An 18,138-nucleotide genomic window follows, 5' to 3' on the forward strand; every position below is an offset into this window, starting at 1 on the left:
GCCCAGTGAGGATGCGTGTTTGATCCATTCACCTCAGGGTCATGAGCCCAGCACACTCCCATTGCACAATTTGCCTATCAGATGGACATATAGACAGAGCTTGGGGGTACCCCTCAGGTTCACTGAGGGTCGGGGCACAAGCCATCATGTTGGGCTGGCGGGGGAAGGGACAGGGGCCAGCCAGGAACAACATGGCCCCACCTTCTCCTAAGAGCCCTCACTCTGTGGAATTTGTCTATATTTAGCAGGTAGCTGGGAAGGAGGCAGATAAGGAGGGCCTGGAAGGGGGAGGGCCCCTTATATAGTGTGGGGACGGGTCCCTGCTCAGATCCTCCTTGGGTGGCCTGCTCCGTTCCTGGTGTGACTTCTCTCAAGATGCCTGAGCCAGGAAAGAAGCCAGGTAGCTCCAGGGGTTGGGCAGAGTGTGGGGCACAGAGGGCTGGGGGCATCAACATTGTGGGGGGCAGGACTGGGATCAAGTTCCTGAAGCGGGACTGTCCTCCTGAGCCTTTTTCTGGCTCTCAGTTTCTTCTCCCCATTTTTCTGGTGAGAATGAGGATAAAGTGGGGTCAGGAGCACAGAGGAGAGAGAGCCAATGCAGGAGGCCCCTAGAGCCATCCCCCCACTCTCAGGACACAGGGGGACACTTCCCTACCCCCACCACATCTCCTTCTGCAGCAAGGTTAGGCCTGGCTTGTCTTTTGGAAAAAGGTCGCTGCAGACAGTCACCCGGGTTGAATCTAGATTCCAGCCAGGCTCACTGAATGCTCCTGGGCAAGTCCTTCCCATCTCTGGGTCTCAGTTTCCCCATTTATACAAGGAGGGGTTGAGCTGGTTCCTTCCAGCTCTGAGATTCTCTGCTTTGAAGGACTGCACTCCTGTTGTCCCCACACAAGGCATGGCCCCTCTTTGACGTAATGCACTCTGCTCTGGGAGAGGACAGTCAAGAGGCCCCTGAGCCCGGGCCAAGGGCAGAGAAAGTCACAGCCTTTCACAGGACCACGGGGTCCTGGTCCTGGCCTGTGTCCTTACCGAGGCTGTCCAGGGCAGGGATCCAGCCCCCCCGGCCCCCAGCCCCCTCCCAGGCCAGCTTTATCTCAGTTGCTGATTCTCAGCCTGAGGCCCTTGGAGGACAAATTTAGCCACACCAAGCAGTCAGAATACCTGGCCCTTGCTAAGGGGGAGTTGGGCTCATCACTGGTTTCCCCAGGTAGGATATCCAGGGGCGCATGTAGCAAAAGTCCTTTGTGAAGGTTAGGCTCTCTCGCCTACTGGCTGTGTGATTTTTGTAAGTCACTTAACCTCTCTGAGCCTTGGTGTCCTCATCTGAGAAATGGGCATAGTAACTGCACCTGCCTCATAGAGACATTGGAGCATTAAAGGAGGTGACGCGTTAAAGTGCTTATCATCGAATTTAATAAGAGGGGCTGCAGGGGAGGCTATATGGGCAAGTCAGGGACCCCTGAAGCCTCCATTGGTCCCTCAGTCTCAGCCTTCAGCAAGAAGCCACGGTCAGTGGAGGTGGCCGCCGGCAGCCCTGCCGTGTTCGAGGCCGAGACAGAGCGGACAGGAGTGAAGGTGCGCTGGCAACGAGGGGGCAATGACATCAGTGCCAGTGACAAGTTTGGCCTGACAGCAGAGGGCACACGGCACACGCTGACAGTGTGGGATGTGGGACATGCTGATCAGGGGTCTTACGCAGTCATCGCTGGCTCCTCCAAGGTCAAGTTTGACCTCAAGGTCGTAGAAGCAGGTAAGACCCTGGTCAATTTTCCCTGAGGTTTGAGCTTCTGGAGGCAGGGCAGCCCCGCCACCTCTCCATCACCCGGGGTATAGGAGGTGATTTCCCACTTTCTTGCCTTTGCCCTGGCTGTGTCCTCTGCCAGGAAAGCCCCCTTTTCTGCAGCAAGACCTCTCTGAGTGCCCCATGTGGCTCTTTGGCCTGTTCCAGCCATTGTGGAGGTGGGGGAAATTCAGAGATGAACAAGGCATGACCCTGCCCTCTCACTGGACACCCACACAGCCTGCAGTTTATGCACCACCAGGGAACCCCCGGGAGCTGCGGGCATGGAGGGAGGGGACCGAGGCCGGAGCCTGGGCAAGGAGAGGAGGGATGGTCTTCAGAGCTGGTCAGGGCAGAATCACGGGGACATGGTCACAGACGGCGGTGTGTGTGGGCAAGAAGGCATTATGCAGGCTGGCACCCTGGCTCGGCCTCTGAGAGGGTCTTGGGGAGCGAGAAGAGGAGGGGTGTGGCATCTTCCTGCAAGTGAAATGCCTTGTGAACAGGGGGTTCTAGACCTGCTGCTCAAGAGAGGGGCAGAGGAGAGGATGAATGCATGAGCTCACAGAGGTGGGGACAGAGAAAGGAGAGAATTTAGGAGACAGATGGGGTCATGCGGGGAGTGAGGAAAGAGAGGGGCCAGATGGAGCTCTGCATACACTGCAGTGTTCAATGAGACTACAAAGACTGAGGAGGGACCAGGGACAGGAGGGGTCTGTGGTTAGAAGCTGCTCCATGACTCCCCACCTGATCCCAGCCGAGAAGGTGGAGCCTGTGCCAAGCCCTGCTCCTGCTCCTGCCCCTGCCGAGGCTCCTGGAGTTCCAGGAGAAGCCCTGGCCTCAGCTACTGAGCTGGAAGGAGGCTCCCCAAGTCCCGAAGGTGAGAGGGGCTGGGCAGGGAGGGCGAGGGACACCGCCCAGGGCAGGTCTCAAAGGCCTCTGCTCACAGGGTCAAGTTCAGCAGCCCCTGATGGCCCTGGTGCCCCTGATGACCCCATTGGCCTCTTTGTAACGCGGCCACAGGATGGTGAGGTGACCATGGGTGAGTGTGGGACTGCTGCAGCCAGGGGTGTGGAGGGGAGGGAGGCAGCAGGGCATCCCCCAAGCCCAGCCTGTCACGTCTCTCTTGCAGGCGGCAGCATCACCTTCTCAGCCCGTGTGGCCGGGGCCAGCCTTCTGAAACCACCCATAGTGAAGTGGTTCAAGGGCAAGTGGGTGGACCTGAGCAGCAAAATCGGCCAACACCTGCAGCTGCATGACAGCTATGACCGGGCCAGCAAGGTGAGGCCTGCAGCGCACGGGAGCCGGGGGAACAGGGGTCTTGGGGACACACGGAAAGGGCACATGGAGAGGCCTGGGGGGGGGGCACCGTGAAACTGGAGGCACACAGACGGTATGAAGAAGGGGCATGGGAAGCCTAGGAAGCAACTTGGGGAGCCAAGGATACACGGGGAACATGGGGCGACCCAGAGAAGGGTTATGGGGAGGCTAGGGGACCTGTGGGACATGGGGAGCTTGGAGGGCATAATAGTCTCAAGGGGGCATAATAAGGCTTGGGGGGCACAGGGAGCTCAGGAAAGCTGAGGGACATTGTAAAACATGGGGACACCAGCCAGTGAGGGTATAATGCCCCTGGATGGATGGGTATTACAACTAATGTCCTCAATGGCCAACCAGAACAATTCATTATACAGACAAGAAAACCAAAACTTGAGAGGCTGTTGTTGCTGGCCTGGGGGCATCAGAGAGAGGCCTAGAACCTGTGCTTTGACTCCCAGCCTCTGCTCCTCCCACTCTTGCACAATCCTGACCCAGGCAAGAGGCCCTCTGGCAGGTCAGGGCTGACATGTTCAGTTGTGTGGGTTGTGCACTGCACAAAAGTGCCTCATCTTAAGTGAATGCCATTTGCCTTGGAGCCAGATTTATAAAATATTTTATCACCATCCTGTGCAGTTATGTGTCTTGAGAAGGGGCTCCTTTTGCTATTTACACAAAACTGTATGGGTTAACTAAACCCTGAGGGGTGGGAATGTTGGTGGCCGTTAGCCACCCCCACTCTCCTTTAGGGGTAAAGGGCCTCGTCTTCTGGCCTCTGTCTCCTCTGACACCTTACCCACACAGGTGTACCTGTTTGAGCTGCACATCACAGATGCCCAAGCCACCTTTGCTGGTGGCTACCGCTGTGAGGTGTCCACCAAGGACAAATTCGACAGCTGCAACTTCAACCTCACCGTCCACGGTGAGGGGGGTGCCCTGACATGTCCTGAGCTTGGGCTCCTCATGGGTCTTGTCCCCCACACCTGCCTCCATTTCCCAACACTAAGGAGGATGGATGCCTAGTGCTGGCCAGACAACTAACTGCTGATCACATGCCCAGTGTCGCTCAAGCAGGGGCATGAAAGAAATCCATGGAGGCTTCCAGGGCTGGGGTGGGGTGACAGCCAAGTCTAGATCCTGGCTCAGGTGAACAGATAAAGGGTGAGTTCAGAGATGAGTGGACGATCAACCACCTCGAATGGATTGGAGACCGTAAACCAACCTCCCCACCCTGGTACCTCGACCCTGGCAAGGCTCAGGATGTGGTCCTGGGGCAGATGCCCACTCTCAAGGGCTCATGGATGGGCAGGTCTGTGATACTCAGAGATCACAGGCAGGGCTGCTGGGATGGCCCCCTCTAAAGCACCTTGCTATCTCATCTTCCCCTTTGAACCCAGAGGCCATTGGCCCCGGAGACCTGGACATCCGATCAGCTTTCCGCCGCACGTGAGTGGCCATCTCTCCTCAGGGCTTGGGGAGGCTAGCCTCAGGGTCAGGGCTGGGGGAGATGTGGGAAGCAGGGCTGAAGTCTGTGGACATGGTGGGGGGAAGCAAGCTCTCCTGGGCAGATGAGGAACTGTGTCTAACCCCCACAGGAGCTTGGCTGGAGGTGGTCGTCGGATCAGGTACCCCTCCCCTGGCCCTACCTGCCCCATACACTGACCCTGGGGGCCTGAGATGGGCAGGGATGCCCCAGCTGGCCAGTGTCCCTTCCTCATACTCTATCCCCACCACCCCCACTCCCAAGCCCCTACTGGTCAGCTCCACTGTGGCCTCACTGGGGGTCCCTTTCCATAGTGACAGCAGTGAGGACTCCGGGATTCTGGACTTCAGCTCGCTGCTGAAGAAGAGGTGAGCCCCAGAGCAGCAGCTCCCAGGGCAGGTGGTGAGGCCCCGTTTCAAATCCTGGCACTGAGGTTTTCCAGCTGTGTGGCCCTGAGCAGGTCACTACACCTCTTTGAGATGGTTTCCTTGTCTGTCAAACGGGACGATCCTGGTGTTGGGAAGAGTCAGAGGGCTCTGCAGATGTTATGTCCTGTGAACTAACATCCTCACAGCACCCCCACGACTACCCCATACCTGAGTCTGCAATAGCTCACCTCAATAGGCTCCAGGGACCCAGAAGAAGTTGGGAGAGGGTCCCAGGGTCACAGAAATTGCCCACCCAGCTCAGCCCAACTGACCCACGTCCTCTGTGTTCTCTCCCTCTCTCTCCTGGACCCTGCATTACCTCCGCCCCTGCTGCTGTGGCCCAGAGAGTAAGCACTGGGGTCAGGTGCTTTGGGGCTGCAGGATGCTGGGGGAACCCCTGTACCTGTCCTTGCCGTGGTTGGTAACAGATGGATGGGGCTGGTAACCAGACAGACCTGGGACCCCCAGAACTAGGGCAAGTCTCTGAGCCTTGGGTTCTCCCAATGCCCACTTGCCAGGGCTCAGGAGGAATAAACAAGGTGAAATGGAGGGGCGTGAGCGCGCGCGGAAGGCGGGAGGGGAGAGCCCGTGGGCTTCCACCACAGGTCTTTGTGGGGAGGTGGCCCACCTCTAATGTGTCCCGTGCCTTTCTGCCCTACCTGGAGCAGCAGTTTCCGGACCCAGCGGTGAGTGCCCTGTGAAGTCCAGCACCCCGTGGTCACCCCTACTTCCCTCAAGAACCTCTAGCTAGCCCCAGCCCCCATACTGAGCCTTAAGGCCCCTGGACCTGGGAACTGGCCCGGGACCCAGGCGGGCTCAGCTCCTTGGTCTTGGCCCCAGGAAGCCCCACCCCAGGGGAGGGGGGTGCTGCAATCTTGCCCCTGGCCACGGGGTATCCCCTGAGGCCTGCCCGCCTGGACTGGGGGACACAGGGACTCGAAGCTGGAGGCCCCGGCGGAGGAGGACGTGTGGGAGATCCTGCGGCAGGCGCCCGCGTCCGAGTACGAGCGGATCGCCTTCCAGCACGGCGTCACCGACCTGCGTGGCATGCTCAAGAGACTCAAGGGCATGAAACGCGACGAGAGGAAGAGCACAGGTAAGCGCCCCCGCTCCATGCAAAAGTCAGCCGTCCCGCCGCGCGGGCGCGCACACGGAAAAAGTCCAGCTTAGCTCGGGAAAGGAGAGTGTTGGAAAACAACTAGGAGCGCCAGGTGAGCCCGTTTCCACCCAGAAAGTGAGAAGCGCTAAGGGTAGCCCAGCGACATCTGGAGGAAAAGGACAGAGCACAGGTTAGCCCTCTTCACCCGAGTAAAACCCAGGTGTTCTTCTCCCACCGGCCCTGGGAAAGAAAGGAAGCCTGCTTAACCCTCGCTACACCCAAGAAAAAAGGAAAGAGCCAGTTTAGGCTAAAGACCCACACCTGGAAAAGAAGACTAGCCTGGTTAATTTTCCTGACAGGCAAAGAGAAGGAAACAAAACAGGCAGGCAAGGGCTAGCCCCCATCTCCCCAAGGCAGGTGGGAGGAGAGGGTTCAGGCTAGCGCTTCCCCACAAGGTGTTGGCAGGATGATATCAGCCCCCTAGAAAGTTAGCCTGGAAAGCAGGGGCCTTGCCTGCCCACTAACAGGGGTACCTGGTAGGAGCGCCAAAACCAGGGGTTGCTCTTAAAACAGATTCCAGAGGTAGACAAGGTCTATCAGTCCCATCCCCTGTTCTCCTGACAAGCTTTGGTTGTGTGGGAAGCCCCTAACCCTAATCCCTGAGCTTAGCAGGTAAGGAGGACCCCAAGGAAGACAGGAAGACAAAGAGAGGGACAAAGAGGCAACAGACAGTAGAACGGACAGAGATAAAGAAACAGAGTCACAGTGGAGACCCAGAGAGAGAAAGGGGGAGGCGGGACCTGGGCCCCTGCCACAGTCGCAGTGGGCTGTGAGCCTTCTGCGCCTGGGCCAGCCCGGGGGAGGGGTGGGGCGGCAGGTGGTGAGGGCTCAGAGGTGGCGCTCAGCCTTTCAGAAGAAGCTGCAGCCGGCCTACCAGGTGAGCAAGGGCCACAAGATCCGGCTGACAGTGGAGCTGGCAGACCCTGACGCTGAGGTCAAGTGGCTTAAGAATGGACAGGAGATCCAGATGAGCGGCAGGTGGGGCCAGGGGCAGGGAGCAGGTTCTGGGAGGCTGAGGGTGAGGGCAGGGGGGAGGCCCTCAGGGGAGAGGGCTGCTCCCGGCCCTGCTCTCTCTGCCTCTCTCTCTACCCATGTTCTCTGCCTCTGTCTTGGTACCTGTCTCCCTGTCTTCCCCCATTTCTCCCTCTGGGTCTAATTTGTCATCTTTCTGTTTCTGCCCATCTCTGTTCCTCGCTCTTTTTCTCTCGGTCTCACTTCCTCCCATCGGGGATGTTCCAATGGCCCATTCTGTTCCACAGCAAGTAAGACCCACCTCCTGGAAGGCTTGGGGTGGGGGCCCAGGGGTGCCGACGAGGGGGGGATGGTGGGGTCACCCGGAGGTGAGTCCATCACTCTTCTACCACTCCTCCGTGGCCCGTGCCCAGGTACATCTTCGAGTCCAATGGCGCCAAGCGCACACTGACCATCAGCCAGTGCTCGCTGGCAGATGACGCGGCCTACCAGTGCGTGGTGGGCGGTGAGAAGTGCAGCACTGAACTCTTTGTCAAAGGTGGGCCCGGGACCTTGGGAGCCTGGGACCCTGGGACAGGAGGGCCACGGAAGGGCCTGTCTGTCACACTCTCCCTGCCTTGACAGAGCCCCCTGTGCTGATCATGCGGCCCCTGGAGGACCAACTGGTGATGGTGGGGCAGCGGGTGGAGTTTGAGTGTGAGGTCTCTGAGGAGGGCGCCCAGGTCAAATGGTGAGTGCCAGGGCATGGGGGCATGGGATGTGGATGGGAGGCCCGCGGGCATCTCCAGAGGAGGCCTCAGCACTTGCTGTCCACCCACCGGCCAGGCTGAAGGATGGGGTAGAACTGACCCGGGAGGAGACCTTCAAATACCGGTTTAAGAAGGACGGCCATAGACATCACTTGATCATCAATGAGGCAACGCTGGAAGATGCTGGACACTATGCACTGCGCACCAGTGGGGGCCAGTCGCTGGCTGAGCTCATTGTCCAGGGTGAGGCCCATGGGGACAGGTGTGGGGAGCACACCAGGCCTCAGGGCCTTGGGACCACTCAACGCCAGCCCTGTACAGGAATCAGGCAAAGCCAAGATAGAGGCCTGTATGACCTTGGGCAAGTGACTTTGACACCCTGACCCTCACCTTTCTCATCTGTAACATGGGGCTGTGTGGTGGCCACCTCAGAGGGTATTGGGAAGGTCAGGTGGGCCTCGTCAGCTTCCCCCGCCCCACACACTCTTCAGGTTCTTTGTGTACACTGCACCACCACATGCATACACGAGTGACACACACATGCACACATGTTTTCACCTGCCCACGTGATCTCCACAGGGATTCACGACCACACCCACACACACCCTGCCCAGCTCACTGGCTGTGCCCTGCCCCCCAGAGAAAAAGCTGGAGGTGTACCAGAGCATCGCGGACTTGACAGTGGGTGCAAAGGACCAAGCCGTGTTCAAGTGTGAGGTGTCAGACGAGAATGTGCGGGGCGTGTGGCTGAAGAATGGCAAGGAGCTGGTGCCCGACAGCCGAATAAAGGTGTCCCACATCGGGCGGTGAGTGTGCGGGGCTTGGCCCCAACATAGAGGAGGGCAGGTGGAGGGGACAGGCAGAGACTGAGATAAACAGAGAGACAGACACACACACAGAAAGAGACAGAGGCTGAGATAGAGACACAGACAGGGAGAAGCTGAGAAAGACAGAGACAGAGAAAGAGAGAGATAGAGACAGACAGAAATGGACAGAGATGGACAAAAAGAGATAGACACACCGACAGAGGACAGAGATTGACATAGAAAGAAAGAAAAAGAGATACATAAAGAGAGACAGAGACAGGCAGAGAGACAGAAAGCTATGGAGAGATAGAGGGCACACAGAGGAGAGTCCATCAGAGACCGAGAAGGAGCAGTGAGGGAGTCAGACAAGGCTCAGAGCCCCCAGCCTCCTCCCTCCAGCTGGTGACCAGGGCAGGGCAGGAGGCCACAGGGAGGCCGGCTCTGGCCAGGGGCCCTTACTCTCTCCCACTCTCTTACTCACGCGCTGAGCATCTGGGAGGGCCCGTGCTGGGCCCAAGGTCATGGAGATTAGTGAGACCAGCCCCTGCCCAGTGTCCAAGGGCCCAGCCAAGGGAATACTTCTGTACTGCCTACCTCTGAAAACAGGAGGAAGCTGGAAATTCAAAAATAAAGAAAGCAAGCACTTAAAACACCAGAACATCAGTGAGCCAGGATGGGGCAAGGGCCCCCTGGATCCATGGCTAGGGTGTCCGGTGAGGCTACAGCTATGGCCTAGTGGGGCCCTCTGAGCCACCGCTTCCCTGCAGGGTCCACAAACTGACCATTGACGACGTCACACCTGCGGACGAGGCTGACTACAGCTTTGTACCTGAGGGCTTCGCCTGCAACCTGTCTGCCAAGCTCCACTTCATGGGTGAGCTGGTGCCCAGGTTGGGGTGGGGCCCCTGTTGCTGGGCCCTGCCTTTGCCCTGGTACCACCGGCTCTTCCTTCTCTTGCAGAGGTCAAGATTGACTTCGTGCCCAGGCAGGGTGAGTCTCAGGGCCCCCGTGTGCCACCTCCCTGCACCCACCCCCCGTGTATCCCTTCCACTCACAGGCAGAGGGAAGAGCAAGGATCTGGGCGAGGCACCCTGAGACCCAGCCCTAGCTCTGCCAGTCAGGACCATGGGCCAATTATAATCTCTCTGAGCCTCAGTTTCCTCATCTCTAAGATGGGGATCCTGGTAGTGCCTCCTCCAGAGGGTGGTGAGAAGATGAGATGAGGTGGTGTGTGTGAGCTGTCAAATGGCAGCACAGATGTGAGATTTCGTTATTAAATCTTTTCTGCTTTTGGAAGTATCTCTCCTACTTTTAGATTAAGCTTTAGTCAGGCATTTTAGAATCCTTACTTCAGGAGAACAATTCAGGCTGAGGCATGCTCTAGGCCAGAGCTTTACACACTGGGTTCACTTAATATAAGAGACTCCATTTTAAAAGGGGTTCCATGGTGAAATAAGTTTGGGAAACACTGAATACTTGCCTTACCTCTAGCTGATTCAGAAGGTACACTGGCATGTCCAAGGCTCTGAAAAATCCTGCAGTAAAGAAATGCGCTTAATTTTCTTTAATTCAGGGTTTTCCTAAATTATTTGGCCTTGGGAATTTGTTTGTTTGTTTATTTATTTTACTGGCAGGACATTGATATTCTCCCCAAAACAGTTTGAGAAATGTTACACTAGGTGACCTGATGTTACAAACCTCCCCGGGAACTTCCTGGGGTAACGGAATGTTCTAGATCCTGATTGGGTGGTAGTTACACCAGTATATACATTTGTCAAAATTCATCAAACTGTACGCTCGAATCTTGGCATCTTATTGTATGTAAATTATACCTCAACCAAACTGATTAAAAACAAAACAAAACTGGAGCATGTGTTCCTTCCAGTTTCCCCTCATTTCGTGAGCCTTGGGCCCTTCCCCTTTTTCTGACCTAAGCAATCTGCCCCCCAGAACCTCCCAAGATCCACCTGGACTGCCCAGGCCGCACAGCGGATACCATCGTGGTTGTGGCTGGGAACAAGCTGCGCCTGGACGTCCCTATCTCCGGGGACCCTGCTCCCACTGTGGTCTGGCAGAAGACCGTCACACAGGTACTGTGGATCCCCATCTATAAAATGGGTAGTTGGGACCAATGAGTGCTGGGACCTGCTGCCCACCCCACACACCCTACAGCTGGCCACTGACTGGGAGTGCAAGGGCTCACCTGGCAGTGAGGCGAGCAAGGTGGGCAGAGGTAGGGGGCCGGGCAAAGGAGAGACAGAGGGAGGCCGCTGGGCAGGGATTCCCTCCAGGCTGAGTCAGTTCCCTTCCCCCTCCTTCCTTCTCCCTCTGTTGCCAGGGGAAAAAGGTCCCTGCTGGTCCAGCCCCCGATGCCCCAGGGGATGCAGGTGCCGCTGACGAGTGGGTGTTTGACAAGAAGGTGAGTGAGGCTGATGGTGGGACGAGACTGAAGGTACCACATCTGGCCAGTTGTGCTGCTGCCCCAGGCAGGGTCTCCAGGAAGCCAGCCCTCCTGACTGGTCACTTCCTGGCTCCCATCTTTCTGAGTCAACTGTTACTTCATGCTTCCTCCCAACTAGCGGGTGGGGAGGTTTCCCTGGCACTTTTCAGCAAGAGTTGCTGCGGGAGCGCCACTCAGGTCATCTTTTCCTCCTCCTTCCACTGTTGGTTGCTCTACCCAGCTGAGGTCTTTGTGGGATCCTCATAGTAGCTCTGGGAGGTCATGTTATTCTCATTTGGCAGATAAAGAAACTGACACACACAGAGGATAAGTGATTGCCTAAAGTTCCATGACAAAGGTAGAGCTAGAGTCAGAGACCCTTGCCCTGGTGCCTTGCCCATGGCAGGTGTTCAGAAAAAGTATCTGAACAAGGTGCTCACGTGGGTGCAGGTCTCACTGAGGCTGTGTCTCCCCCATGAACCCTGCTGCGAGCTCCTTTCCCATTTCGGGGCTGTTGGCCATTCCAGAGGCTGCAGAAGCCTCTGGGGTTCAACCTGCGCCCTTCCTCCCAAATCCCCTCTCCCCAGCTGCTGTGTGAGACTGAGGGCCGGGTCCGAGTGGAGACCACCAAGGACCGAAGCATCTTCACTGTCGAGGGGGCAGAGAAGGAAGATGAGGGCATCTACACTGTCACGGTGAAGAACCCTGTGGGCGAGGACCAGGTCAACCTGACAGTCAAGGTCATCGGTGAGGCCCGCTAGCCTTCCAGGCGGGGAAGAGAGTGGAGCAACCAGGGAGGGCCCTTCCATTCACTCATTTAGTCACTCAACAAACATCAAGGGGCTCTGAGACCCCAAGGGGCAAACATGCTTTGAGACCCATGGACAAGATTGGGACTAGGACATGGGTGACCATGGGCAGTCGAGAGCCATACACGTTTGATTGTAGGCTGGAGACATGAATAGAACTGCATTCTAGAAAGGTTGCTTTGGCTCTGGGGGTGATGGGGACTGCCTGTAGCTGTTGGTTGGGGTGGTGAGGGGACGAACAACGTTGGCCCTGGGCCCTGGCAGGGCTGATGTGTGGGTCCACTCCCTCCAGATGTGCCAGATGCCCCTGCGGCCCCCAAGATCAGTAACGTGGGCGAGGACTCCTGCACGGTGCAGTGGGAGCCACCTGCCTATGACGGTGGGCAGCCAATCCTCGGTGAGTGGAGGACACCGGGGCAGAGCCCAGGACAGGTCATGCGCAGGTGGCTGGGCCCCTGACCAGAGCTCCTGCCTCCCTTGCTCAGGCTACATCCTGGAGCGCAAGAAAAAGAAAAGCTACCGGTGGATGAGGCTGAACTTTGACCTGCTGCGGGAGCTGAGCCACGAGGCCCGACGCATGATCGAGGGCGTGGTCTACGAGATGCGTGTCTATGCAGTCAACGCCATCGGCATGTCCAGGCCCAGCCCGGCCTCCCAGCCCTTCATGCCTGTCGGTGAGCCTACCCGGCCTGGCATTGCCCCACGCCATCCTTGGTCAAGGAACCGAGTGATAGCAGCTGCTCTGTGTAGGCGGCCACCACACTTGGCATTTACATCCCTGGTCTTTAATCCTCTTCATTTCCCAGACGAAGAAAGGGAGGCTCTGAGCAGTTAAATGACTTGCTCAAGGTCACCCAGCTGGGAGGGCTTGGTGCTGAGACGCGCCACTTTGACCCTTGGTTCATCACTTTTTACGTCTATAAAAATGGGAGTAATGACAATACTTACTTCATAGAACTGTTGTTAGGATGAAATGAGATCACGCAGACAGAGTACCTGTCATACAGCAAGCATTGAATAAAAGTTAATTGTCCCCTGTTCCACACTCCCTTCAACCAGGACTTGCCACACATGGGACAGGGTAAGGGTAGTGGGTGCCCGAGGGCCCGAGGGACATCTCTGTGGAAAGGGCACTGGGCCAGGAAGGAGTTGGAGACTGGTTTGCAGAGCCAGCTCCATCATCCCCAGGAGGGCCCTCTGCAGCCATCGTCTCCCCTGAAGCCTGTTTCCTCATGTGTGTAATGGGGGTTGAGAGGGTAGAGAAGATGATAAAGGTATGGCAGTTTCTCAAGGACAGCTGTCCCTACCAGGATGCGTGAGCCTGCGGAGCAGCTGAGGCCAAGGCCGGCACCGGCTCCAGCCCAGGGAGGGGCACAGCTTGGGGAGATGGCAGGAAGGTGTGCCTGAGGGGAGAAGGCTCCAGGCCTGTCTCTTTAGGGCCTGCCTTGCAGTTGACTCAGCTTTTGGTTAACTCACCTAATTATACAGCTCCAGGAAACTCCCAGGTTTCAGGCTAGTTTTTCCTTAAATTACATTAGAGCATTTTCTACGCTATCTGACAGAAGTGGCTCCTTCTAAGCTCTTTTGTGTTCCTTGGGTATTTTTTCCTATTTAGACATTTCTTTCGTCATTGTTTGCTTTTAAGCCTATCTAGAGACATGTGTCTTAATGGAGCTGAAATATTTGAAAGCCAGCCTAAGGGGAAGCCCCCCATGTGACACAGGCCCCTCTCTGATCTCCCCTCTGCTCAGGCCCCCCCAGTGAGCCCACCCACTTGGCAGTCGAGGATGTCTCCGACACCACTGTCTCCCTCAAGTGGCGGCCCCCGGAGCGTGAGGGAGCTGGAGGCCTGGATGGCTACAGTGTGGAGTACTGCCAGGAGGGCAGTGAGTGTCCCCTGCCCAGTCCTGGGCCCGCAGCCAGCACCCTTCTCTGAACTGTCCCCCAGCAGGCCCTGTCTGCAGTGGAGGCCTCAGACAGCCACCAGAGGGTGGGCAGCAGGGTGGGGTGTGGGTGTTGACACCGCCTGTGGTCTTGCCTCCCCACCCCCACCCTCAGGCTCAGAGTGGGTGCCTGCCCTTCAGGGGCTGACAGAGCGCACATCGATGCTGGTGAAGGACCTGCCCACAGGGGCCCGGCTGCTTTTCCGGGTGCGAGCACACAATGTGGCAGGGCCTGGAGCCCCCGTCACCACCAAGGAGCCCGTGACGGTGCAGGAGATACTACGTGAGTGCCCCTTGTGCTGCTGTAAGACCTGCCACGGACACCCTGACCCTTGGTGCCAGTGGAGGTGGGGATAGACAGTGAGACCCTACTAGAGGGAGGGGCTAAACACTGGGCAGGGACAGGAGAGGTCCGAGCCTTTATCTATGTCCCAGATCCAGGGCAGACCTGTACAGAAAGTGTCCTCTTGGTTTTCCATGTCTGCCCCAGTCTGGAACAGGGCAAATGTAAGTCATTATACCATCGTCTTCCAGCTCTGTTCTGTGAGTCTCTCAGCTTCAACAGATGGGTATTGTCATGTGCTCAGGACTGAGCAGTGAGGCCACTCGGGGTCCCGTGGGCCCATCTGGGATCCACTTCCCATTTCTCTATTCCCAACAAAGGATTGATTCTCAAAGGGGAAAGAGGCAGTGAAGTGGGGTCGAAACAGCATGGGACATAGGGTCCAAAAGCCTAGATTTGTATCCTGGCCTGTGTGACCTCAAACAAGTTGCTCACCCTCTCTGATCCCTGCATCTTGTAGTGGTGTGGTGACGCTTAGGTGGAAGCAGGAGGCTTGTGAACCGTTTGGGGCTAGGGCTAGGGGGAGCGAAAGGAGGAGAGGGCCCAGGAGGCAGCATTTTTCTTCACTGCAGCTCTCTGGGCCCTGCCTCAAGAGAGAATGGAGCTGTGGCGCTCCTCAGGCCTTGGGCTATGGCTGGTCCTCACTGAACCGCCTACTCTGAACCCACAGAGCGGCCACGGCTCCAGCTGCCCAGGCACCTACGCCAGACCATCCAGAAGAGGGTTGGGGAGCCTGTGAACCTCCTCATTCCTTTCCAGGTAGGGCTGGCCCCTTCTCTGTCCCTCAGTGTATTTATTGTTCATGCCAGCAGATGGATGTGTCTCAGGGCTGACCTGACTCTGAGACCTCACTGGGCGTGCGAGGCTGGGGTGGTGGCCGGCCCTCAAGAAGAGCCAGGTTTGGGGGTGAGCTGTCCCTTCCAACAGGGCAAGCCCCGGCCTCAGGTGACCTGGACCAAAGAGGGGCAGCCACTGGCAGGAGAGGAGGTGAGCATCCGAAACAGCCCCACAGACACCATCCTGTTCATCCGGGCCGCTCGACGTGCCCATTCTGGCACCTACCAGGTGACCCTGCGCATTGAGGGCATGGAAGACAAGGCGACACTGGTCCTACAGATCGTGGGTGCGTGGCCCTGGGCCCTCCCTCTGTGCCTGCTCATTTCCTGTCCCTGAGCTGGGCTGCCAGGGCCCAGCAGCAAGGACCCCACCCCACCCCCCGAGCTTTACATCTTCCAGTCCTGGGGCCCCCCTCCTCCGGAATGCCCAGAGCCCTGCAAAAGGTGGCGGTCAGGTCCGGGCTGGCACGGGTGAGGGGGCCCCTTGAGCCTAGAGTGCCCTGCTGTTGCTCGGGCAGCATTAGGTGTGGTGTTCCACCTGGGTCTGTCTCCTATAGACAAGCCAAGTCCTCCCCAGGATATTCGGATCACAGAGGCATGGGGTTTCAATGTGGCTCTGGAGTGGAAGCCGCCCCAAGATGATGGCAACACGGAGATCTGGGGTTACACGGTACAGAAAGCCGACCAGAAGACCATGGTGAGCCTGGGGTCCTGGGTCCCCCACATACACCCTCCCTAGGGCCAGGCAGACCGAGCCTCCAGCTGCCCCTCCCCTGCCCTTAGAATGGGCTTTCCTCTCATCTTCCTTCTCTGATCTGGTACCCTCCACAGTTGTGGTGCCCAGGAGAGGCCCCTGGCAGGAAGTAGGACCTGCCCCCAGCGACCCCTCCCTTTCCTCCACACCCACAGGAGTGGTTCACTGTCTTGGAGCATTACCGCCGCACCCACTGTGTGGTGTCCGAGCTCATCATTGGCAATGGCTACTACTTCCGGGTCTTCAGCCATAACATGGTGGGGCCCAGTGACAAAGCCGCCACCACCAAGGAGCCTGTCTTCATCCCCAGACCAGGTTCTGTACCCTCACTCCCACCCCAGGGAAGCTGGGGCAGGGAGGCAGCGGGAGCAGGGAGGGGAGCCTGGCCTGGTGTGGCCCTCTTGGTACAAAGTCCTATTACCAACAGGCATCACATACGAGCCACCCAACTACAAGGCCCTGGACTTCTCCGAGGCCCCAAGCTTCACCCACCCCCTGGTGAACCGCTCAGTCATTGCCGGCTACAATGCTACCCTCTGCTGCGCAGTCAGGGGTAGCCCCAAGGTAGGGAACTTCAGGCCCAGGTCCAGGCAGACCCAGGAGGCAGGGCTCGGCGGCTCCAACCTCGAGCAGTCCTCTGCCCGTCTGTGCGCCTGCTTACTCTCCGCCCCTGGGTATCAGGGCCAGTTTCCTCTCCGTGAGCAGGTCCTCGGCACTGTCAGTTGACTCCTGTGCTGTTCCCAGCCTTGGGTACAGTTTGGGGCTCCAATGAGAGCCCCGGAGTAGAAACACAAATGCCAGTCTCCCTACATTCCTGCTAGGTCCCCTTTCAACCTCAGTTTTCCTCCCTCCCATCCCAATTTATAGCCCAAGATTTCCTGGTTCAAGAATGGCCTGGACCTGGGAGAAGACGCCCGCTTCCGCATGTTCAGCAAGCAGGGAGTGTTGACCCTGGAGATCAGAAAGCCATGCCCCTTCGACGGGGGTGTCTATGTGTGCAGGGCCACCAACTTACAAGGCGAGGCACAGTGTGAGTGCCGCCTGGAGGTGCGAGGTGAGGAACCCACTGGGCCAGAGCCTGGGGTGGTGGAGAAGGCAGGGCACCAGCTGGGACTCTGCCATCCTGGCCCAAGCAGCAGCTCTGGCTGAAAGAGCAGTGACCCTGCCATGTCCAGACGGGTACTGGCTTCTGGGTTCTGCTGCTAGAGCCGCTCCCCCAGCCCTCTAGGCAGCTGGGAGGACACGTGGTGCTGGGAGGTGCAGCACACAAGTGGCACCACCTCCTTCTGTCCTGCAGTGCCTCAGTGACCAGGCTGGCTCCCCGGGATGGCCAGGTATGTACTTCAGGGCACCCGGACAACTAGGGTCTGATCAAATCAGAGGCTGAATGCTGGCCCTTGGGCAGCCATCAGGAAATGGGGGTGCAGGTGGCTCTTTCCAAGATTTCAGTCCCACTCACTCAAAGGGAACCTGTGTCACAGGTGCAACCGGATGCCAGCCCATGCCAGGAGCCTGCAAGGAAGCTGGACGAGCTGCCTTCCTGCTGTAGGATGTGTATGCAAGTGTGTGTCTTGGGACTAGGCTGGGGGAGGCACCAGTAGGGCGGTGTAGTTATGAGCAGGCGTGGAGGGACTCCCATCAGAATCTCTCAGATCTTTTGGGCAAAAAGTGAGTGCGCTCAGGAAATGCTGGCTGTGGACAGGTCTTTCTGGCCTGCCATATTTTCTCAGTGTATAAGGGCAATAAAAGATCAGTGCAGTTGCAGAGAGCTGACTCTTCTCGTCCAACGTGCTTGTTTTCACACAAAGCACAGGGAAATTCACTTATCTTCAGAGCAAACTAAAGACAGGTATTCGTCTCCCAGAAGAGTTAAATAAGGCCCAAAGTGGAATCCTAAATTCATAAAACAATTCTAGAAGGGACCTCAGTCTTTCCCCATTGTGTACACTCTTCAAATGAGGAAACTGAGAAGCTGTGGTGGAGAGTGTGTTAGCAACAGAGCCGGAATCCCCAGGCTCTCTGCCTCTCATGCTCAGTACTAGCTTTGTCCTTGTGACCCACGGTCACAGCAGCCCAGATGTGGGGCAGTGCTGAATCTCAGTGTGGTTCTCTGCCCGTTAGGTTCTCTGCACTAGGCTGCTCTGGGGTTCCACTGGGCACCAGGCCTGCAACCCACACATACCCGTGTCCCCCTGGGAGACAGTGATCCTGCCCAGCACAAACACTGGGAACCAGGAAGATGTAGGGCCAGGCCCTCCTCTGCTTGCCTTCCCTCATGGGGAGCCCAAATCTGATCAGTTTCTTTTTGGGCGGAGG

The 18,138-nt window shown here is 57.5% G+C and overlaps 1 protein-coding gene across 2 annotated transcripts; it reads left to right on the plus strand.

Annotated features, from left to right (window-relative positions):
* The first annotated feature begins 357 nt into the window (after positions 1 to 357).
* On the plus strand, positions 358 to 17,424 carry MYBPC3 (myosin binding protein C3). 2 transcript variants are annotated; one of them, XM_033119495.1, is made up of 34 exons: positions 376 to 400; positions 1,487 to 1,753; positions 2,541 to 2,663; positions 2,733 to 2,825; positions 2,916 to 3,064; positions 3,905 to 4,022; positions 4,498 to 4,546; positions 4,696 to 4,725; positions 4,898 to 4,951; positions 5,677 to 5,697; positions 5,944 to 6,107; positions 7,016 to 7,148; positions 7,430 to 7,432; positions 7,556 to 7,680; positions 7,767 to 7,872; positions 7,968 to 8,134; positions 8,532 to 8,697; positions 9,465 to 9,571; positions 9,658 to 9,687; positions 10,648 to 10,787; positions 11,036 to 11,116; positions 11,725 to 11,884; positions 12,239 to 12,343; positions 12,432 to 12,620; positions 13,698 to 13,832; positions 14,005 to 14,172; positions 14,903 to 14,991; positions 15,160 to 15,355; positions 15,626 to 15,765; positions 15,978 to 16,137; positions 16,250 to 16,386; positions 16,690 to 16,876; positions 17,120 to 17,156; positions 17,304 to 17,424. In XM_033119495.1, the coding sequence occupies exons 1-33, from the start codon at positions 376 to 378 to the stop codon at positions 17,128 to 17,130; spliced, it is 3,828 nt and encodes a 1,275-aa protein (XP_032975386.1). In that variant the 3' UTR covers positions 17,131 to 17,156; positions 17,304 to 17,424. The 2 variants fall into 2 exon arrangements, with proteins under 2 accessions (XP_032975387.1, XP_032975386.1); XM_033119496.1 differs by lacking the exon at positions 17,304 to 17,424 and having other exon boundaries at positions 358 to 400; positions 16,690 to 17,178.
* Positions 17,425 to 18,138: the final 714 nt, after the last annotated feature.

This window comes from Rhinolophus ferrumequinum, chromosome 11 (genome assembly GCF_004115265.2).
Source record: "Rhinolophus ferrumequinum isolate MPI-CBG mRhiFer1 chromosome 11, mRhiFer1_v1.p, whole genome shotgun sequence".
Taxonomy (NCBI): Eukaryota; Metazoa; Chordata; class Mammalia; order Chiroptera; family Rhinolophidae; genus Rhinolophus; species Rhinolophus ferrumequinum.

Excerpts from the sequence above, each read along its gene's own strand:
- MYBPC3 (XM_033119496.1), top strand. The coding sequence starts at position 376 with ATGCCTGAGCCAGGAAAGAAGCCAG. Across the intron at positions 7,681-7,766 it reads CACTGAACTCTTTGTCAAAG|AGCCCCCTGTGCTGATCATG; the intron begins GTGGGCCCGGGA and ends CTGCCTTGACAG. Across the intron at positions 10,788-11,035 it reads GGCAGAAGACCGTCACACAG|GGGAAAAAGGTCCCTGCTGG; the intron begins GTACTGTGGATC and ends CTCTGTTGCCAG.